Source organism: Mustela nigripes, chromosome 5 (assembly GCF_022355385.1).
Source record: "Mustela nigripes isolate SB6536 chromosome 5, MUSNIG.SB6536, whole genome shotgun sequence".
NCBI classification, from domain to species: domain Eukaryota; kingdom Metazoa; phylum Chordata; class Mammalia; order Carnivora; family Mustelidae; genus Mustela; species Mustela nigripes.
In genome coordinates, this window is record NC_081561.1 from 135,235,776 (window position 1) to 135,260,110 (window position 24,335).

The 24,335-nt window shown below is 38.6% G+C and overlaps 1 protein-coding gene across 1 annotated transcript in view; it reads left to right on the top strand.

Annotated features, from left to right (window-relative positions):
• Window positions 1–24,335, top strand: part of ESR1 (estrogen receptor 1) — a 388,052-nt gene that overhangs the window by 151,422 nt on the left and 212,295 nt on the right. The window contains exon 4 of the mRNA XM_059401273.1: window positions 3,934–4,050. Coding sequence (XP_059257256.1) covers window positions 3,934–4,050 — 117 coding nt within the window. The remainder of the gene's footprint in view (window positions 1–3,933; window positions 4,051–24,335) is intronic.

Consider the following 24,335-nt stretch of genomic DNA (forward strand, 5'->3'; position numbering starts at 1 on the left):
AGTGACACCATGTAGTATTTATTTCTCTGTCTGGCTAATTTCACTTAAAATAATGCCCTCCAGGTTTATCCCTATTGTCACAAATGATAGGATTTCTTTCTTTTTTAAGGCTGAATTATATTCCAGTATATTTATATAAATATATAAATGCCACCTTTCCTTTTTTTAATCTATCAATGGACACTTAGGTTGTTTCCATGCCTTGGCAATTATGAATAACGCTGCTGTGAACATGGTAGTACAGTTAATGATTTTGTTTTCTTCTGTTAAGGACCCGGTACCGGAAACATTCGATCATAGGGTAGCTCTGTTCTTAATTTCTTGAGGAACCGCCATACTGTTTTCCACAGTGGCTGCACCAGTTTCGTTCCCACCAAAAAGTGCGCGAGGGCTTCCTTTTCTTCGAGTCCTCCCCTCCTTGTTTCCATTTGGTATGTTTTATATTTCTTTTGAAGCTCTGTCTATGGGTCATTGACTATTTTTGTAGCTAGCAAGTGTTATCATTCTATGTGTTGGTAACAATGCAAAAACACCTGCTACTGACGGAAGGTAAAATAGGAAGAAAAGAGTAAAACAAAAAGATGAGAGAAAGAATCCCAGAGAACTGTGGGTAAGATGTGAGCTCATCTGCTGGCCTAGGAGCCGGGGGTTGGCCTGGTGGTTTCTGCTCCTCAAGCTTTCTGTTCAGGTTTCATTCGTTCCCTCTTTTCTCTACTCCCAGTTATTCAGACCCCGCATCAGTCCGAAGGTATTCTTTTTATTTTATGGTGGGCAACGAAATAGGGATTATTTCTCCAAAACATCACCCGAGCCTCACATCTTGGCTTTGGCCTTCTGCATTTCATCTAGGCCTGTGTGAAAGGCATGTAGGAGCTGGTCTGGTCACAGGTACAAGGAGTTCTTCAGTGTCTTCCGTGAAAACACTATTTCGTTCATACAGTCGGTATGAGATTTTTTTTCTCATTTAATTAGCTCTACTTCAATAAGGACAGGATTTTTACAAGCATTGTTTTCCCAAGAACAAATAATAAAGTTTAAAGAGAAGTTTCCTCTTAAAGCAACTAACTTTTTAATGGCTTCAGTGGCTTTCATAACGCACCTTTGCTGGGTTGCCTGGGTGGCTCAGTTGATTAAGTATTTGACTCTTGATCTCAGCCTAGGTCTTGATCTCAGGGTCCTGAGTTTGAGCCCTGCCCAGTGTGGAGCCTACTTCAAACAAACAAATAAACACCTTTATAAAATTATTATGCTCAAAGAACAAAAAACTACCTTGCTGTTATCCTCTGATGTCAGGTGAAGACTTTTAAATAGTTGTTAATGGTATTTAGTTAGGGTACTAAACTTTAGGTCGTACATCAAATCCATACCTATTCATTTTTTCTTGTTACCAATTCAGCAATTCTAAATTTTAATGTAGTTGGAGCAAGAGAAAATCCACTTTGTCACCAAAGGTTTGCAGTACAAACATGATTCTGCAGGGTATCTAGCTTCTTTCTTGTTAAGGGGTGAATTCAATTCCACAAGTCCAGTGTATTTTATTTATTAAATGTGTTAGCTCAGGAATTTCACTTGGGTCTATAAAGATACACATCTACGGTGATAATGAATGCAAACATAACATTTCACCAGTTGGCCTCTGATCTAATGCAGTTATTCCATCCTCTGGCTTGCAGAACAACTGGCTTTTGAGAGAAAAGTGAATCAAAGTTAATTTCCGGTTCCAATGATTCTTGACTAGTTTCTTCTGAGACTTAATATAAACTCGTTTTTTTAGATTTAAAATAAATCAGGATGTACAACATAAACGTCATAGGAGACCAAACACTGAAAGTTTCTTTGAGGTGTCAGAAGACAGCAACTTTTGCTTAAAGTTAACATCTACCCAGGTAAATTTTGTTTCTGGTTCTATGATTTCTTCAGCTTGTCCCTGTTAACAAGGGCAGTTCAAAACATAAAAATTGTGCCTGAATATTTGAGGCAGTGTGTGGTCACTTATTAAAGCAATCAGTTTACAATTTTGCTGGCTAGTTGGCTGCTTCCTGTTAGGCAAAAGAAGAATGCAGCGTGTTAATTTGATCCAAAGCCTGTTTATGTGGTAGTTTTTATAATGTATATCTAAAGATGGAGAAGCAAGTTTTATGAGACCAGCCTTTCTTGTTAAGGCCCCATTCCACCCTATTCTAATTGAGACTGACCCTAAAATTGAATAAAGAACAAAGAGTTCTGTAGTGAAAACTTCAGTATATGTTGCATCTTGCCCTTGGTGAAATAGGGAAATAGAGACACAGATGATCTGAATTAGAGGGTGCAGTATTGCCTCATCGTTGTTTTTTTTTTTTTTTTTTTTGAGAATGGGAAATATTTTATAATTGTCCATATCATCACCATAGTCTAAATTCACATGTAAGAATTTAGACTTCTATAAATGAACTTCTTCATAAAACATGCCAATATTTATTGATTTGTGGAGTTTAATATTTTCCATATTAGAGACCAGACTTCTTTTGAGGGATCAAGAAATGGAGGTGACCCCTAAATCTTAGAGCAGAAACTTCTTGTGGGCAGTGGGCTGTGTGTACCCAGAACTCAGAGAAGAGAGTTGGGCTGGAGGACGACTCTGCAAGTCCTCTCAGTCCTCAGTTTATGACCAAGGAAGCCGGAGCCATGGACTAAATTCTCTTGTGGGAAAATTTGGAGTCCTAAGAAGGGCCTGACACCGAGACCTGTCCTGCTCTAGCTTAATGTTGGGTGGAGGAAATCTGCAAATAACACTGGGAAGCCATGGCCCGAGGGGTGGAAAGAGCCCAGGGGAGTTCTGCGTTATGGAAGCCAAGGGAAAAGCATGTCTCCAGAGGAAGGGAGGAATTGTCGGATGCTCTGGTAGGTCAAATAGGATGTGGGCTGGAAATATCTGTTGGCTTCAGCAATAGGGGTCATTTGAAGGAAGGATTTAAGCAGCTCTTGTGGGGCAGCGAAGGTAGAAACCAGGCGTGGGTTGAGCTAGGCAGGAGACGTGAGGAAAGAGCAGTCCTCAAGTGTGTAGACCTTTCTGAGGAGCTGAACTGAGAAGCAGCGTGGGTTGTAAGATGAAAGTCCGAGAGGGACGTGAGGTCTGGAGAGACCTTTTCTGTGGGCACAGTTGCACGTGATGGGCATCTGAGCAAGAGGGACGCAGTAAACAAGAAGTGAATGAAAGAGGATCACTATAAAGCAACAGTAGCGACAACAATGTTTTTTATAAGCCCCGGACAGGTGTTCTGACATCGGATTCTTAGAATAGTGCCACATGGTGGGCGCCATTATTTTCTCCAGGTGAGAGAGGGGTGAGACCTAGAGATGTTAACGACGCGATGCAGCATCCTCCAGCTAGTAAGTGAAGGACTAACTTACCGACCTGAGGACTGAGCTTCGCTTCTGTCCCAGCTCACCGCCCCCAACTGGAATGTAGATGTTGGGGCTGTGTTTGAATAGTTACATAAAGGTTTTCTCATTTCTGTTTTAAGAAAGGCCACTTTAAAACTCTGTGAAAGTTCTTGCGGTGTTGTTCCAACAAGAATTCTAGCTCGTGGTGTGGGTCAAAGGGGGAAAAAAAAAAAAGCCTTATTTGCTGAGAAAAATGGGTGAGTGTAGATAGAGCTTTGTGCCCCCAAGTATAAGCCATAGGAACTGAAGGTGATTTGCTCAGCCAACTCTGGAAGCAGTTGGTTGAGGCAAAAATCAAGTCTAGGAGAGTTAAGCTGCCCCACCACCCCTCTCCTACCCAACCCCCCGCCCCCGACTTGGAGAAGGACAGCAAAAGGATGGTATGACGAAGTAGTAGCACAATCAGGCCAAGTAACTGATAGGAAAACATCCCCCAGGTGGCTTCCCTATAGCTTCAGACTGGCTACATTTCCTAAAACAATATTAATTTTGCCCTTTTGCTTTTCATAGGACATAATGACTACATGTGTCCAGCTACCAACCAGTGCACGATTGATAAGAACAGAAGGAAGAGCTGTCAGGCCTGCCGGCTCCGCAAGTGCTATGAAGTAGGCATGATGAAAGGCGGTAGGTGCCTCCCCGCCCCGCAGGGTGCCGGTGGGCAAAGGGTGTCCCTGTCTGGCCCCCAGTGCTGGCTGCTTCGGTCCCAACAACCATGGCAGTGCAGTGCTTTCTCTTCTAATTAGTTGTTTACTCCTATTCCTATTTTTCTTTACTACAAAAGTATTTTTATAACATTTTTTTTTTTTAATAGGAAGTGCCTGGAACTGGAGATTCTAACATGCTTTTTGTGTTTTATATTTTAGATGTAAATACTTCTATTTTAAATCAGGTGTGTGGGAGGTGGCGGCGGAAGGAAAGGAAGAAGAGTGCCCTGAGAATTCTTCTAGAAATACTTTTCAGTGACTGTTTATATTGCTGATGCTAGAAAACAATGTCTGAGAAGAAGCTTTCCCTAAATGGAGACTTGTAAATGCGAGAGATAAAAAGAGCTTATTTATGATCTAACAATCTCTGAACATCCCTCAGGGCATTTGAATTTCAATCAAAAGGCAGCTTTTTCCTTTAGACGGTGACCGGAGCTCCCATAACCTGAGCATCTGGCCTGGGGCGGGGACAGTGGAATGACCGTGGAGCGCTAGCTAGCAGATCAGGAGACGCTCAGGCTTTGTGCCCGTGGGCCTCCATCTTTGTGGCTGCCTGCGCGTGCACGAGCGCGTGCATAAATAGGTGTGGTTTTCTGTCCCCTCGCATACCCAGCTTTCCAGTTTTCTTTTAGGGAAATCCAGTGTCTGGTTCTGAGGGTATTGCCTGCTCTGTCGGTGTGGTTGCCTGACCTTGTATTCTTGGGCATCTAGTCTTGAGGAATAAGATGCCAGTCTTGGGTAGCTTCCAAAATACTGGGAGAGAACAAACAGAAAATGTGTAACTAAAGTCATGGTGCTTTCAGTGTTTTAGGAGGATAAAAGGGGAGAGAGGGACCTAGGATTGTGTTATATTGCCTGCTGACTGTAATAGGGGAAGAGCTTTTTGAAGGAGATGGGGAGTGAACATGAGTTAAGGAGAAGGGGGTTACAATGAAAAAAAAAAATGGCGGTTGTGCAGGTGGAGGGCAGCTAGCCTTTAGCTTGGTAATACTTCGCTGAAAGGGGAAGCGGAAGGAAAACCTATAACCTGGTTAGAAGGAAGTTTACAGTCGACGATTCCTGAGTTCTGTGATCACAGATAAACCTGCAGGGTGGGATTTTCAGTGCAGCATTTGGAATAAATTCTCCTGATGAACAGACGAAATATTGAATTTACTCATTTGTGAGCTGTGACGATATGTCTTGGATGTCTGAAAAAGCAGCTTTAACTCGAAGGGTAATTAATTCTAAGAATTTAACAGCCATATTCAGAAAATGACACAGAGTCATAAATGGATTAAATATTTAAGGAATTCATTTTTCTTTGTGCCGTTAGAGAATTAGTCAGGCTTACTTGAACTCACAAAAAGCTTCTTAAGGTAACTTGAAAAGTGACAGGAATATAACAGCTGCATGTAAAAAGTTTAATATGAACCAGCGGAGTCCGAGTTTAATGTGGTTCTTTGACGACTGCAAGTAGTTTAAGCCCAGCCTCTTAGGCTCTGTCTGAAAGCTGAAATAATCAACTAATGCATATGTCCAAAACATTTTTCCTTTTAGGGTACCCATACGCTGACCCCACTTCATAAAAAGAATTCTGGTTTTTTTTTTTAAAGATTTTATTTGTTTATTTGAGAGAGAGAGAGATCACAAGTAGGCAGAGAGGCAGGCAGAGAGAAAGGGGAAGCAGGCTCTGCGCTGAGCAGAGAGCCTGATGAGGGACTTAATGCAGGTCTTGATCCCAGGACCCTGAGACCATGACCCAAGCCAAAGGCAGAGGCTTAACCCACTGAGCCATCCCAAAAGAATTCTGTTTTTCCTAATTTATATCCAAATAAAGTCTGGCTGCATAAATATAAATTATGCATACTTGTTTTTAATCTAACAAAAATTTTAATATGCGGAGTCAAAACGAGAGTCTTCCCACTGTTTTTAAATAGAACTCTAGATAATCTGACTACACCCAGACAGTCTGTGTGTACATGCATATACTTGTACAAGTGTATTTATGACTAAAATATATATCTGTGTTAGTTTGCTGCCAAATCAGTCTGCTTGGCCTGCCATAACAAAGTCTACAGCCTGTAGGGCTTGAATAACAGAAATCAATTTTCTCACAGTTCTGGAGGCTCAAAGTGCAAGACGAAGGGGTTGGAAAATCCAGTTTCTGGTAAGACGTGTCTTCCAGGCTTTTACATAACTGCTTTTTCAGTGTGTCCTTTTCTCTGTGGGCACAGACATAGAGGGAGCATTCTCTGGTATGTGTGTCTCTTCTTACAAGGATGCTGGTCCTATTGGATTAGGATCCCACCTTTATGACCTTGTTTAACCTTTAATACTTCCATGGAGGCCTTATCTTCAGATACAGTCACATTGCCTGGCTTCAACATAGGAATTAGGGTGGGAAATAATTTAGTCTATAACATCTGTTGTATCAAAATACTATAGATTGGGGGGCTTAACCCACAGAAATTTATTTTCTCACAATTCTGGAGACTGGGAAGTCCAAGGTCAGGGTGTCCGCAGGTTTGGTCTCATCTCACGGTCTTCTCCTTGGCTTACAGATGGTCACCTTCTTACTGTGGCCTTTTTTTTTTTTTTTTTTTTTTTTTTCCTGTACTCACACATCCTTGGTATTTTTTCTTTTTCTTCTAAGGTCACCAGTCCTGTTGGAGTAGGGCCCCACCTGTGTGACCTCGTTTGATCGTTTTTTTATCTCTTTAAAGACCCTGTGATCAAATAAAATCATATTCTAAGGTACTGGGGTTAGGCTTCAACACAAATTTTGAGGGGAACAAAATTCAGGACATACCAGTATCTCATAAAGGCTTCTCAGTGGTTATTCAGTATCTGTCTACATATAATTAGAGCATGTATCTTTCTGGCAGTTTATATATGTGTGTGTAAGTTTTATGCCAAGCTTTAAAGTTGTAAAATTATAGGCTGTGCAAACATCTCATTTTAATTATATGTATAAAGCATTTGCCCGTAACACAATGTGATTTATTACATTTCTACAACATGAAATACCACATATAACCTCATGACACTTTGTATAACAACTCTCCAAATCCCACTGAATAAAGACTTAATTTACAATTGGAAGTACAAATATAACTATAAAGTTTGAAATTACTTTGTAAAAACAGCTGTGACTAAATAAATCTTTATAACATTTCCTACTGGTTTCATAAGAATCCAATTCCTTTCTTTTTTTATTTTATTTTATTTTATTTTACTTTTTCAGTGTAAGAATCCACTTTCTTAGCCAGGCTGGATACCAATTAGATTAGTGAATCTCTACCTATAACATCAAATTATTAGTTTCAGATTAAAAAGAGAACCATATACCTATACTCCCTATTTTTATAGCAAGACTGAGTAAATTTACTGAATGTTCTAAAGATCTGAAAGAGTACATGACTTATCTACATGAAGAAATTATTTGAATCTGTTTCGATGCCTGTATTACACTGAAAATCACAACATCATTATTAGATTTGGTTCTGAGCCCTGGTAGTTCCGTAAGATACAGGATTTAAGTGCTCTGGAGAATGCATTTCCTGATTGTAGCATATGTGCAGGCCTTTCTGCCTCAGCTGCATTTTCCTCCCCAACCGCAGATTCGTGTCTTTTCTTCGGGGAGGCTATGCTGGTTCCCAGTGTTCTACCTTTCACAGTACTCAGTTCTTCTCAACTTACCATAATTATTACCGTTAGCTATTCAGCAACTGTCCATAAACTCCCATGATGGCAGGGACTCTCTCTGTCTTGTTTCCTGAGCTAGCACTAAACAAGTCACAAAATACGTGTTCAAAACTTTTTTCTTTCTCTCTTTCTTTCTTTTTTTTTTTTTTTTTGCATGAGGTGATGATTTAATTCATTTAATTAGTTATTTGTGTATGTCTGACACGTGAGCTATTATGGAGCAAATGAGTAAGACCTGGTCCCTTCCATCACTGTCCTCATGGTACAAAAAGGACATTTGCGTATGAAAAGTCCAGAAGACAAGTTGAGAATGGTTGGAAGATGAAGATGATAATGAAAGATGAGTGGCCGATGGAAGTTCAGAGCTTTAACCAACCACTCCTGGGTTAGTCCAACCCAGGATATTACTCAGACTGTCTGATTCCCAAGGCATGTAAATCTATATGTAGATATATATGTATATATCCCATATGTGTATGTATGTTTTTGTATACATATATATGTCTATATATATACACACACATATATATTTATATTTAAGATTTATTTATTTATTTTAAAGAGGGGAGGGGCAGATGGAGAGGAAGAGAAACCCACAAGAAGACTCCTTGCTGAGCACAGAACCTGACATGGGGCATGATCTCAGGACCCTGAGTTTATGACCTGAGCCAAAATCAAAGGGCTGGGTGCTTAACCAAATGAGCCACCCACGTGCCCCCAGGTGTACATTGTTATCAAAGAAACTGATGTTCTAGTTTGATTTGGTGCAAAGGGGGAAGACTTCAGAGGTGGAATTCTTGGTACAAATACTGCTCCTTCTCAGACATACTGAGCAGTCCTGTTATGGTCACTTTTATGAGCTTCATTATCCTCAAATGTGAAATAAAAATAAATAAATTCTACTTAACAAGTTTGTTACAAAAGTTGTAATTCATAACATATAAAAGTACTTTATAAATTTAAACTACCACCCAAGTGTTAGCTATTATGTCTTTTCTTTCTCTCTCCCTCTCTTTTTTGTTTTTTGTTTTTGTTATTGTTGTTGGAAGAAAGAGAATGGTAATTTCATCACTTATAGTGGGTATAAATATCTAATTCCCTTGGAGGAATAAAAATCTGGCTCGGACACATCTGCTTTTTTGTTTTTTTCTTTTTGGTATGTATCCTGGATATGGTTTCATGATGGGTAAGATTTGTTGTGCTTTTTATTTTATGATGTCAGAGGTCTACACAAACTTGTTGAAATTCTTTCCTCACAATAGACTCAGAAGTGTGTTGGTAGCAAAGTTTTCATTTTTCACCTGAGGAAATTGGCACACAGAAATTAATTGATGCAGGAAATTAATTGATGGACATACACTCTGGTTATGTTTTCTTATAACTCATTATGTTTTCTTATAATGCATTAAGAAGAAATTTGAAGGGGAGTAGGAGATACAGGCTTCCAGTTAAGGAATGAATAACTCACAGAATGAGAGGCACAGCATAAGGAATATAGTCAATGCTATGTTAACACCGATGTATGGTGACAGATGGTAGGTATACTTGTGTTGAGTGTAGTGTCATCTATAAACTTGACAAATCATTATGCCATACAGCTGAAACTAATGTAGCATTGTGTGCCAACTATACTCAAATTTAAAAAAAAGATGAAATTTGAAAGAAAGAAATATTGATTAGTTTTTATTTTAATAACAATGCTATGATTTTATTTTGAGAAATATTCCAAAACAATAAATAAATTAACGTTATAATTTTAAAGTGAGACGATAAGATACTAATAATATAGATGGAAAGATGTATGTTATGTGTCCAGAATAACTTAGAAGCCCAGAGAAGAATTGGAAAGAATTGCCTTATTTCCTAAGTTAAAAATTTATCATTATGAGCAGCTATAATTCATTGTACTGAAGGGTTAGCTGCCAATCCAGAAAATTAGTTTTCCCTTAATTGTACATTGGCTGTCTTTTAACAAAAATAATCAACTGATTATTTTCTTTTTTTTTTAAAGGATTTTTATTATTTTCTTTTAAAAGAGTTTATTTATTTATTATTTATTAGAGAGAGACAGAGAGAGAGAAAACATGCATGGGTGAGCACACCAGTGGGCGCCTGGAGAGGGGCAGAGACGAAGGTAGAGGGACAAGCAGACTGCTCAGAGTACAGAGCTGGATGAGGGCTCTATCCCATGACCCTGAGATCGACCCTGAGATCCTGACTTGAGCGGAACCCAAGAGTAGTACCCTTAACAGAATGAGCCACCTAAGTGCCCTAGTAATCAACTGTTTATTAGTATTAATGATGGTAGCACCAAATCAGCACACTGAGAATGTAAATGTTAGGTTCTTTCTTGGTATTTTCCAGTAATTCATGTGAGAATTATAACTGAATGCAGGATTAGGGGTTCATGTTTAGGATTCAATTTCAGAAAAACGTTTAAAAAAAGCTAGTTTCTCTTGACCAAAGAGATTCTGGATGTTTTAAATAGCAACCTATATATCTATACTATAAGAATATTATTTTACTAATTAATATTTTGGATATTTAATTTATTAAAAATTTCTCCTATATGATCATTTTTCATTTGCAGACAAAGAAATATTCTGAATCCAGTCCTTGAATCATATATGGGACTTAAAAGATTAATGAATCCAGTGCTTTTCCACATTTAAATCCATCATCTGCTTCTACCAGCAGTAGCAGATTCTCTATAAGACAGGTGAAAACTGATTTGATATAACCTCTTTTCACTCAATTTGGTGTTCCTGAGAAACCCAAAGGAACCCCAGGACTCTACAGAACACAGTTTGCAAACCACTGATCTAATTACTTCATCTTCTAGATAAGAAAACTGAAGATTATATGACTTGATCAAAGTCTCAGAATACTTAGCAGAAGAATTGAGCCTAGAATAATAGATTCTAGACTCCGAGTACTTTCTTTTTCCAGCATACCTCTTTACTGGGAGTGCTCCATGCTACCACTCACATTTAACATGAAAAATAATGGACTAAAAATATGGGTGGCATATAACTAAGTTAAGGCACACAAACACATACATATACTCCAGAGAGAAGAGATCCAGAGTAAAAGAAACCACCTGTATTTTATTCTTCCAGATGACATGGTGGGCACTAAGACTTTGGTGATCTGTTGACCTGGGGAGCTAAGGGAATTAGGCTCATAGCTAACCTGTGAATAGCTAGAATCTCTATTTCTGCCTTTAACGTGGTGGCAGCAGCAGCAGGAGAAGGGAATGTGGAATGTGTCAGGACTAACTCTGAATTTAAAAGAAAAGGGGAGGTAGATAATGACGACATCGGGGTCCATTGATTTAGCATAAACAAGAACAATGAGATCACTATGAGAATGAGAACTAATGAGAATTAGTCATTCTGTCCAAATGTTGGTAAAAGTGAAAGAGATGTCCTGATATATCATGCCCTCAGCTGCCCAATGGGGTAGAGGCAGGTCAGCCTCTGTGACTGTTAGTTCAGCTGGGTGAAGCAGGATGGTGGGTAGCCCAGTGCTTCCATCCTTGTAAGAACTTGTAAGAACATCCTTGTAAGAATTTCAGACCTCTTGGCATCGATGGAACAACTTTTTTACAGATTTGGCAGAGTATGATGGGATCAGCTCAATTCAAAGATTGATACCAAAACTTCTTTTGTCAGGGTTGCCAATGACCTTCGTGTTGCTAAATCCAACAGTCCATTCTCAGAACTTTCCTTGACCAGTTAGCAGCCTTTGACACAATAGTTAATTTTCTCCTTAATCTACTTTCTTTACTTGGCTCCCAGAAAAATATACTCTTTTTCTTCCAACCCTCCTGATTACTCCTTTTAGGTCTTCTTGGTGTGTTTCTCATCATCTTTACTGATTCTGGGGTGGCCCAGGGTTCAGTCTAGGGACCTCTTCTGTTTTCTGTCTGTATTCCTTGTTAGTATCCTCTAGCCCAGGGGCTTTAAATACTTTTTATATGCTTAGATCCATGATCACATATAATAGGCAGTCAATAAATAGTTGTACCATGAATGAATTACTAGAATGAATGAGTAAAATGGAAAGTACATCATTATAACTGTAGAGCTATGTATAGATGGAGAAGAGATTGAGTTTTTTGTTTGTTTTTAATTAAGGGAGACTATTGGCTTGGAACTTTTGGAAAACCTGCAGTACAGTAGTTAGCTTTTACTTATCACAGTTAGCAGCTCATCAATGGCAGACCTCATCAATGGCAAACAACAGTAACCATCTAGTACCTGTCAGGGAGATCACCTAGGAGACTGCTGAGATTAGCTGGGTTCACTCATCTATCTGGCAATCAGCTGGCTCTTTTGGCCAGTGCAGCTGGGATGAACTCAGTTTGGTTTCACATGTTTCTCATCCTCCAGCAGGCTCATGCAGGCCTATCCTCGTGGTGCTGGCAAAGGCACAGAGGACAACAAGCCCCAGATCACTAACCCATTTCAAGCCTTTGCTTGCATTATCTGATGATATCCATTGGGCCCAACGAAGTCAAATGGCTGCGTCCTTTGGCTTCGTAAGGGGTAGGAGTGTGTGGGGGAGAGATTCAGAGTTACATGCAAAGGCTGAGAAACTGGGGCCATTTTTATACTTTATCACAATCAGAAAGATGGGCTTTTCACATTTTGGACTCAAAAATAATTGTAGAGTCATAGAATCTCAGAAGTGGATGAGACCAGTGAGTAATCTTGTATTAGGAATCTTGTAGGTGGCATTCCTGATAGCATATGTTGGAGTGCTGAAAACAGATGTGCATTTTATTTTCATGCCTCTCTTATACATATAATGAAGGGACACAGTGAGTTAGAAAAACCCGGAAGCAGATGGGAGCCAGTATTCCTGGAGAGAGATGGGCTAGTTTCCGATAAGCTAGTTTTCACTCATTTATTCAGATGTGGATTTAGTGTATGCATGTGTATGTTACAACTGCTTATGAATGCAAAACAAAAAGGACTTAAGTGTAAGGCTATTTAATCTTTTAGTGGAAGGTTCCTGCATACATGAAATTAACCAAAGAACACTGGCAGTCATACTTTTATTTGTATTTAAGTTATAGCTAGAATACTGTGTTAATTTTTTTTTTAAGATTTTATTTATTTATCAGAGGTGGGGGAGAGAGCGAGCACAGGCAGACAGAGTGGCAGCAGAGACAGAGGGAGAAGCAGGCTCCCTGCTGAGCAAGGAGCCCGATGTGGGACTCGATCCCAGAACACTGGGATCATGACCTGAGCCGAAGGCCGCTGCTTAACCAACTGAGCCACCCAGGCGTCCCCTGTGTTAATTTTTTTTTTTTTTAAGATTTTATTTATTTATTTGACAGAGAGAAATCACAAGTAGATGGAGAGGCAGGCAGAGAGAGAGAGGGAAGCAGGGTCCCTGCTGAGCAGAGAGCCCAATGTGGGGCTCGATCCCAGGACCCTGGGATCATGACCCGAGCTGAAGGCAGCGGCTTAACCAACTGAGCCACCCAGGCGTCCCCTGTGTTAATTTTTTTAATACTAAAATAATTTGATGGCTCTTTTAGAGGTCAGTTTAGTTCTTAAAGGATGGAAAGAGGGATCTTCATTTACTTTTCTAAGAATGACCTGGCAAGTTAGAAGGAATGCTGACAGTGTTTTAAGGCCAGGCAAAAATTTCAGGATGGGTCTCTCTTGCTCCTGCGGTTTGCTTTTGCAAAAGTAAATTGGCCTTGAAATGATATAAAGATCCTTTCTGTGGCTAGCACTTATAAAAGGTAGAATTTGGGGGACAGTAAATTGTATGGATGAATTGCTGCTTTTAAATTCTGTAAACCTAAGGTCTCATGAATTTTCATGTGTTTACTTTGAGTTTCAAGGATTGGGATGAGGCTAATGAAGGGTGTTTAGAGCTGAAAAGAGCTTAAAGATCACCTAGCCCACTTCTTTGTTTTTCAGTGTATTGCTCCCTTCCAAGTCACAGGGCTAGTTAACTTCTCAGAGAAGAGGTCAAGACCCTTTGGACTCCTCCTTCAGTGCTCTTTCCATGGTACTGCACTGCCTTGGTGACAAATAGTGATTTAGATCATCATGAAAGAGAGACACACGCATAAGTACGATATTAGTATCACATAGACCGCAACAAAGGACACAAAATAAAATTACCCTTCTTCCACAAGAACATTAATCAATACATTTGGCCCAGTTGCACAGCTGATGTACTAAAATATATTTATACGGTGATTTTTTTGAGTTACTTAATGTTTAATTACTTAATATTGCTTAATATTTAATATAATTTATAAAGGACATTTACTCCTTCAGGCCACAGGTTTTTACTATTTTCCAATAATAATTTCAGTGTTTGTTGTAAAGCCTCTTTGTTTTCTTTTTTAAATGTTTAGACTATGCTGGTATAAAAAAAGGCAACCCTGCCAGGTAGAAGGAGGCCTGGCTTAGGATTGAGTATATGAGCTGGCTCTTCTAAGGACTCTTGGACAGAACACCTAATTTTTCTGAACTCAGTTTTCCTTTTCCGGGCTTAGGGCTCTGTGGTTTCTAAAGTATCTTTCAAATCTTAAAATTTATGTTGCTCAATCTAAGTTCAGTTTAGTAGTGCAGAGGTCAGAATCTAAAGCTGAAGGTAGTGTACTTCCATTTCCGGGTATGAGGAGCAACAGCAGCGGCCATGATAGGCACATTTCATGCTGAATTTGGAGAACCACCAGCAACTGAAAAAACCTTTTGGGGTGGACGAAGCTATTCTCTTTGGTAATGAGCATGGAAAGAGACTCTCTTCTGAGCAGGGAGTGTCGCAGAAATGAGTGTGGTACTGCCACTGTAGTGGGCTGAGCTAGGAAAGGGTGGCTGTAACATCACTGGTATCATCCCCACTATTCGGGCACGCACATGAAAGAATTCAAGAACGAAGTTTGTTGAGAGAGGACTTTAACCAAACTAAGCTCTTTCTGTTATTAGAGACGTAGTAGTTATACCAAAGACTTGAGTCCCCAAACTGGTGGAAGTCTCTGGTTTTTGCCTTGTGGAGCAGACAAAGGAGGAGGCTAGATAGTACCTTTGGAGAAGTTCCTGATTAAGGATCACAGAAGCTCATCTGGCGATGTTTGCTGGCAAACGTATCCAATGAGTGGAAGCCATGACACACTCGCGCTCAGACTTCTGGGAAACCGATGCCAGCCCTAAGAGAGATCCTAAGGTAAAGTGTGGAGTCGTGTATAAAGAAAAGTCTGGTTACACCTTGAGGCAACATGTGGTTTAGTTTAAACTTGACTGAGCAAATAAAGGTTAGCAAGAGGCACACAGAATTATACTTAGGTGTTTATATCTTTAGAAGCTTACTTTAAAAGACTGGCTGTTACTGCATTTATTTTGTAGTAACTTTTTGGCAGTTTTATTTAGCAAATTTTACATAACAAATGCCAGGCTGAGTCCAAACGCCTTACCTTAAATCATTTCCAGATAACCTTTATTGAGCATTTACTATGTGAAGGTTTTGGAGGCACAAGGGTAGCAGGTGGTCACTGATCACAGAGTCCTGGCAATCTAAGGGTGGAAGGAAACCATTCACATAAAAAGGGGATGAAACCCTTTCATTCCCTCAAGAGACCTAGGATTGGAGTTGGCCTCAAACTTCCTGCTTTCTCAGCTCACCCACAAGTTCTGACCCTAGTGATATTGTGCTCCCAGGAATCAAGCAAGCTCAAGTGTGCTGGCTGGGCCATTGTACTTACTTTCAATTTCTGGCTCACATTCTTGGGGATCTGTCCTATTGCCAAGTTACGTTCTGCCTTTCCTTGATTTATTGATTTCTCTTTGTGGGTTCTAGTCTCATAGAAGACATACTTGTGTAAAAATACCAACTACTCCATTGGGCTATTCTGAGAATCAAGTGGATGAATTATATAGTTTGGCAATTACAGATTTGCTTACAAATGTTAGGTATCATTATTCATATATGGTGTAGCATTGTGGTCCTTCACTTTGGAATCAGACCACCTGGATTCAAATTTCAGCTCTGTCTAGAGATGTGTGACCTTGAATAAGACACTTAACTTCTCCAAACCCGAGTTCCTTCATTTGTCAAATGAGGAATTGTAATAATAGTAATACTTCCTACCTAATAAGGTTGTGCAGGAATTAAGGTATAACTTGTAGTATTGTATTTGGCTTTTAGCCAGTGCTCCATAAAGTTGGTTACAACATGTAACAAAGAACATGCACAAATTTTGCCTTGTGTACTTAATCTAACCTCTAAATAGAATGCTATTCCACTATACTACCATCCTCATCATAATGAATCAGGAATTACTAAGTAATTAGTTATTACTTACTTAGCTGGATGTGGATAATCAGTGATACATAAGATGTAGTGTCTAGCTCCAAGGAACCTACAATTTTGCCTCCTTCCTACCCTGGTATTCCGACTTCTCCACCCACTGAATCACACCAATTTTTTTCATGCTGCTTTGCTGTTTCCTAAGAAACTTTTGGGCACAGCAACCATGTCTGCCCATTGACTACAGAACATACCTTGTCCCTTTATTCCTCCTTTCAATCTGCGGTTACTTATAAATATTTTATTTATTAGTAATACATTTTCCTGTTTAATAAAGCCCCTCTCTGTAACTCATGTAGGACACTCTGGAAATCATCACCTTTTCCCTCTGAGTATCTCATAATATTCTTGCTCTGTGTGAATCAGAAAGTCATGTGAGCTACTGGTTGAGCTCCTGTGTTAATCCAGGAAATGAGCTTTTTGAATCCCGCCAGCTCAAGGACAAGTTAGACACCTTGGTGTCCAGTCAATTCCGGCTGCCGGAGACCAGTTTCCACCATCTTGGCTCTGACTCTTGCTTGACCTCTGCTCCCTTGATTTTAACATATACTTCAACATCTGTCCTCTGCCTTGCCTCCATTTCTTATCTTGGACATGACCCCATCTACACAGAAGCTTTGATTTTTGACTCATAGGTTATTTATCTGACCGCTTATTCTCTCTTTGATAGAATCATGTACAGACTTTGCTGTCACTTACCGATAGAGATGCCAACTACTGAGCTCTGTCCTTAACACTGTCCCCACATCTCATCCCCAGGCTGACCTCTCGAGGGGTACAGTGCCCATGCCAGTTATTTCCTGGACCTCTGTGCTTTGCTCCACCAGTACCCAAACTTCCTGGGTCACTTTATTTGTTGAGCACTGAATTGAATGGGGTGTAGGATTCACCTTCTATGTGCCAGATAGTTGAGCCAAGCTAACAAGTTAATAAGAATATTGTGTTTTAAAAGCATGTCTATTTTCTATTTTTCCAATTAGATTTTTAATTTCTATAGGGATAGTCATATGCTTGTTTTATTCACAGCATAGTGATATTTTTTATATATTTGTTATTGATGGTGAGATTAATGAAAACAGAAGAAGGAGAAGCGGTGCTTTATTTATTTGTTTATTTTCTAGAGAGGGAGAGAGCAAGAGGAGGCAGGGGAGGGGCAGAGGAGAGAGGGAAAATCTTAAACAGGGTCCACACCCAGTGCAGAGTCCTGACGCAGGGCTCTATCCCACGACCCTAAGATCATACCTGAGCTGAAACCAAGAGTCAGATGCTTCACCAGTTGAGTCACCCAGGTGCCTCAAGAGGTGGTTTATCTTAATGTTTAATTAAACAATTACCTTGGCATTAGTCTATTAGTCAGATCATGTAAGCCTGACAGAAGTAATACCACTACCGTAATTATCGCACACTCTTTCTTCCCACTTTTTACATGTGCATAGACTTACGGAAAATTTATTATGCAGTTTTAAACATGAAAAGTACTAACACTAAGTACTACAACTATCATAACAAATAAAACTATACATTTTAGTAAAAAAAAAAAGCTCATTTTAAGGGTGTAAAAATTCATTTCTAAAATTACTAGGTTAAAAATAAAATTTCCATATTGTTGAGTTATTTTAATAATATTCAGTGTAATGAATAATAATTCATTGTTATTTTAATAATATTCAGTATCACAGATAAAATAAACTTTTTTGGTTGCTGAAACTTCTTACAGGTATTCGTTTTGAGAAGTTCTAGGTAGAGCATCTTTATTGTTGATTGTCAACTTCAGTTTTTTCCCTTTAACCTAATTTTCATGTTTATTATATTGTTTTGTAGAGGATTCAAAAATATGCCTTTCAGCCTGGGTGGCTCAGTTGGTTAAGCGGCTGCCTTCAGCTCAGGTCATGATCCCAGCGTCCTGGGATCGAGTCCCACATCGGGCTCCTTGCTTGGCAGGGAGCCTGCTTCTCCCTCTGCCTCTGCCTGCCACTCTGTCTGCCTGTGCTTGCTCTCGCTTCTCTCTCTATGACAAATAAATAAATAAAATATTTTAAAAAAAATATGCCTTTCATGCTATATAGTGGGGATTTCCTATAAAATATTAAATGTAGTTTGGCAATTCCATCACTAATTTTCTAGACATTTTTTCTTGCAAGCAGGTATTAACTCTATTTGTTTTAATGTATCCACACACTCTAATTCCCTCTCCTTTTCTCAATATGGTTTTAATTCATTCCATGAAAGTGTTTTTTTTTTTTTTTTTTTTTTTTTTTTGTTTTAAGGTTTTTTTTTTTTTTTTTTTTTTTTTAGATAGTTCTAAGGATTTTTAATAGTAACTGATTTGGGAAGAACTTACTATGTTTGCCCCAATGCTTCATTCACCATCTACTCAGCTGAATCCTTCCCCAAATTAAATGTGGAACTGATTCACTTCACATGGATATATTGTTTACCCCCAAGGAGATGTAGCTTTCCAGCTGGTAAAGTAGTAGTAATGGGTTAAAACAGTGTCCATCCATATCGGTCATATATTCATGAGGACTCGGCTGATGCAAGGACAAATAACAAAACTAAAAACAGCAGAACAAACCCTAGCAAGATCAGTTTTTAAAATATTGAGAATATTTAAAAAATAAAATACTCCAACAAAGCATTCAAGTCCAGTGCAAGAATACCGAGATAGCAAAAGGCAGGGCCAGCTATGAGACAGCCAGCCAGGCATAGCATAGAAGAGCATCTACAGGGATAGTGGGTGTACTGGTGTTACTTTGAAAGACAGAAAGGAAAAAGAGAGGTAAGGACTGACAAGGGATGTGGTAGAATACTGAGGTTTGATACTCCAAATGTGCTCAGAATGCTAGAAGCAGTCAGAACAGAGGGGGAGATGAAATGCAGATGAAATGCATATCCCTTAGTCACACAGAGCTGATGATGATTCAGGTACAGCAGGGGAACCTCATGGTAGGAAAAAAAGAAATTTGAATTTCAAATAATCAGGTGATAATAGGAAAATAAATGGAGGCATATCAAATAAAGGACGTATTCCTATAATTAGGACTTAGATTTGGGGCATAATCCTTAAAAACAGAATAGACCAGTAGAACCTGCTTTTCCATTAAAAAAGAGAGAGAAATTTTTGGGTTAAAAGTAAGATGGTAAACTGTTTCAAGAGCTTACTTCTAAGAATTCAAGGAAAAAGTACAGAAATTAAGAAAGATTCCTGGGTATCATGAGCATAGTCTATAGACAGGCTAACATTTCTATTTGAAAGCAAGAAAGATATTAGTTCAAGATTTACACTGTAAAAATAAATGACTTTAAACTTTTATTGAAAATCTAAATCAGGCTTCGATATTAGACCCCACTCCCACATCTGAAAAGATGAAAAGATGATGAGAGACAGATGTAAGACCTCTAAATGGTGAGGATTAGCACATTAACAGAAGGTTGATGTTAGAAGGTAGAATAAATGATGTTAGATACCCTCTTTAAAAAATTATAAGAGCTTGAGAACTATGAGATATTTTTAAAAACTTTTTACACAGGTGGCAAAACAGGTGATGGATAAACCCCCAAAAATGAACTCAATGACAGAGTTTTCTTTGTCAAATGAGGAAATTAAAAGTACTTTTTTTAAACAGATGACTGTTTTTTAAGAAACTGTATTAGTCAAGATTAATTTTGATTTAGGAAAGAAACAGTTTAAAATATTGAGAGAGAAATTAAAAAATACATAAATGCCATTAAAAATCAATTGCAAGTGAATTTTGTCTAACTCATAAAACTTTTAAAAAATTAAATGAAACTGGACTAGACAAGTGCTTAAAAAATAGTGAGCCAGGTTAAAAGAAAAAGACCTCTTAAAGAGACACCTATCACAGCTCTAAATTTTTATGTCCAAATACTATAGCAGCATGATGCCAGTAAGAAAAATGTACAAGTAGCATTGGGTTGTTTTTTTCTTATTGACTTTTCAGAACTCTTTGTATATTCTGAATTCTAATTTTTTATTTATTTTGTGTATTGCAAATGTGTTAATATAGTATGTAGCTTGTCTTTGCTGTGTTTATGGTGTCATCTATTTCATGGAAAATTTTAATTTTTAAAGTATGAAATTTATCATACTTATGTACAGAGGAAGGTCCATCAGAATAACATAAGGCCTGTCCACAGACACCTGGCAAGCCAGAAAAGACTGGCAAGACATATTCAAGGCACTAAATGAGAAGAACATGCAGCCAAGAATACTTTATCCAGCAAGGCTGACATTCAATGTGGATGGAGAGAGATAAAGAGCTTCCAAGATTGCCAAGGTTTATAAGAGTATGTGACCACCAAGCTGGCACTACAAGAAATATTAAGGGGGGGGGTTCTATAAAAGAAGAAAGAACCCAAGAATGTCATAGAACAGAAATTTACAGAGACCACCTACAGAAATAAGGACTTCACAGGCAACATGATGTCAATAAGAAATTATCTTTCAATAATCACTCAATGGTGAATAGCCTAAACCCTCCCATAAAATGGCACAGGGTTGAAGATTGGATAAAACGACAGGACCCATCCATATGTTGTCTACAAGAGACCCATTTGGAACCTAAGGATACATCCAGACTGAAAATGAAGGGATGGAGAAACATCTTTCATGCCAATGGGCCTCAAAAGAAAGCTGGGGTAGTGATTCTCATATCAGAGAAATTAGATTTTAAACTAAAGACTGTAGTCAGAGATAAAGAAGGATACTACATCATTCTTAAAGCATGTATCCACCAAGAAGATCTAGCAATGGTAAGTATGCCTCCAATACGGGAGCAACCAACTACATAAGACAATTTGTTAATCAAGATAAAGAGTCATATTGATTTGAATACATTAATAGTGGTGGTGTGATCTTAACACACCACTCTCAGTAATAGATAGATCATCCAAGCAGAACATCAATAAAGAAACAAGAGCACTGAATGACACATTGGACCAGATGTTCCTCATAGATATATACAGAACATTTCTCCCTAAAACAACAGAATACTCATTCTTCTTGAGTGCACATGGAACCTTCTTCAGAATAGACCATAGACTGGGTCACAATGCTTTGAAACTGGAACTCAACCACAAGAAAAATTTGGAATGAATTCAAACACTTGGAAGCTAAAGACTATCCTGCTTAAGAATGTTTGGATTAACCAGGAAATCAAAGAAGAACTTAAACAATTCATGGAAACCAATGAGAATGAAGACACTTCGGTTCAAAACCTATGGGATACGGCAAAGGTGGTCCTAAGGAGGAAATGCATAGCCATCCAAGCCTCCCTCAAAAAAATGGAGAAGTCCAAAATACATCAGCTCTCTTTACACCTTAAAGAACTGGAGAATCAACAACAAGTTAAGCCAACCCCACACACAAAAAGGGAAATAATCAAGATTAGAGCAGAGGTCAATGAGAAACTAGGGATACAGTAGAAAACATCAACAAAACTAGAAGCTGGTTTTTTGAAAGAATCAATAAGATCGATAAGCCATTGGCCAAACTATTCCAAAAGAAAAGAAAGAGGACCCAAACTAATGAAAGTATGAATGAAAAGGGAGACATCATGACTAACACCAAGGAAATAGAAACAATTATCAGAAATTATTATCAGCAGATATATATATATATATATATATATATATATATATATGCCAATAAGTTAAGTAACCTAGATGGAATGGATGCATTTCTGGAAACCTATTAAGTTTCTAAAACTGAATTAGGAAGAAATTGACAGCCTGAATAGTCCAATATCTAGTAACAAGATTGAAGTAGTCATCAAAAACCTCCCAAAGAAACAAGAGTCCAGGACCTAATGGATTCCCTCGAGAATTCCACCAAATATTCAAAGAAGAAATAATACCTATTCTCCTGAAGCTGTTTCAAAAGATAGAAACAAAAGGAAAACTTCCAGACTCTATTTATGAAGCCAGCATTACCCTGATCGCCAAACCAGGCAAAGACCCCACCAAAAAGGAGAATTTCAGACCAATATCCCTGATGAATGCGGACACCAAGATTTTCAACAAGATCCTAGCTAATAGGATCCAACAGTACATTAAAAAGATCATCCACCATGACCATGTGGGATTTATCCATGGGATGCAAGGGTGGTTCAACATTCACAAATCAATCAATGTAGAACAACTCAATAGATAGATAGAACAAATCAATAAGAGAAGATAGAAGAACCACATGGTCCTCTCAATTGATGCAGAAAAAGCATTTGACAAGATACAGTATCTTTTCCTGATTAAAATGATTCAAAGTTTAGGGATAGAGGGAACATTCCTCAACTTCATAAAATCTATCTATGAAAAACCCACAGCAAATATCATCCTCAATGGGAAAAAGCTGACAACCTTCCCTTTGAGATCAGGAACATGACAAGGATGTCCACTGTCACCACTGTTGTTCAAAAACAGTACTAGAAGTCCTAGCAACAGATATCAGAAAACAAAAAGAAATAAAATGTATTCAAATTGGCAAAGAAGAAGTCAAACTCTCTTCACAGATGACATGATACTTTATATGGAAAACCCAAAAGACTCCACCCCAAAACTACAGCAGTTCAGTAATGTGGCAGGATACAAAATCAATGTACAGAAATCAGTTGCTTTCTTATATACACTAACAATGAAAAAATAGAAAGGGAAATTAGAGAATTGATTCCATCTACTGTAGACCAAGAACCATAAGATACCTGGGAATAAACCTAACCGAAGAGGTAAAAGATCTGTACTTGAGGGGTGCCTGGGTGGCTCAGTGGGTTAAAGCCTCTGCCTTCGGCTCAGGTCATGATCTCAGGGTCCTGGGATCGAGCCCCACATCAGGCTCTCTGCTCAGTGGGGAACCTGCTTTCCCCTCTCTCTCTGCTTGCCTCTCTGCCTACTTGTGATCTCTCTCTCTGTCAAATAAATAAATAAAATCTTAAAAAAAAGAAATAGTTTAAAAAAATCTGTACTTGAAGATCTACAGAACACTCATGAAAGAAATTGAAGAAGACACAAAAAGATGGAAGACCATTCCATGCTCATGGATTGGAAGAATAAACATTGTCAAAATGTCTATACTGCCTAGAGCCATTTATACTTTTAGTACCATCCCAATCAAAATCCCATTGGCATTTTTCAAAGTGCTGGAACAAACAATCCTAAAATTTGTATGGAACCAGAAGAGACCCCAAATTGCTCAGGAAATGTTGAAAAAGAAAAACAAAACTGGGGACATCACATTGCCTGATTTTAAGCTTTACTACAAAACTGTGATTGTCAAGACAGAATGGTACTGGCACAAAAACAGAAACATAGACCAGTGGAACAGCGTAGAGAGCCCAGATATTGAGAGCCCTCAACTTTATGGTCAAATAAGCTTAGACAAAGCAGGAAAAAATATACAGTGGAAAAAAGACAGTCTCTTCAATAAATGGCGTGGGAAAATTGGACAGCTATGTATAGAAGAATGAAACTCAGCCATTCTCCTACACCATACACAAAGGTAAACTCGAAATGGGTAAAAGACCTTAATATGAGTCAGGAATCCATCAGAATCCTAGAGGAGAACATAGGCAGTAACCTCTTTGACATCAGCCACAGCAACTTCTTCCAAGACATGTCTCCAAAAGCAAAGGAAACAAAAGCAAAAATGAACTTTTGGGACTTCATCAAGATCAAAACCTTCTGCACAGCAAAGGAAACAGTCAAGAAAACAAAGAGGCAACCCACGGAATGGGAGAAGATATTTGCAAATGACAGTAAAGACAAAAGGCTGATATCCAAGATCTATAAAGAACTTTTGAAACTCAACACACACAAAACAGATGATCACATCAAAAAATGGGCAGAAGACATGAACAGACACTTCTCCAAAGAAGACATACAAATGGCTATCAGACACATGAAAAAATGTTCATCATCACTAGCCATTGGGGAGAGTCAAATCAAAACCACATTGAGTTCCACTTTACACCGGTTAGAATGGCCAAAATTAACAAAACAGTAAACAACATGTGTTGGAGAGGATGTGGAGAAAAGGGAACCATCTTACACTGTTGGTGGGAATGCAAGTTGGTGCAGCCACTTTGAAAAATAGTGTGAAGATTTCCTCAAAAAGTTAAAAATAGAGCTTCCCTATGATTCTGCAATCGCACTACTTGGTATTTACCC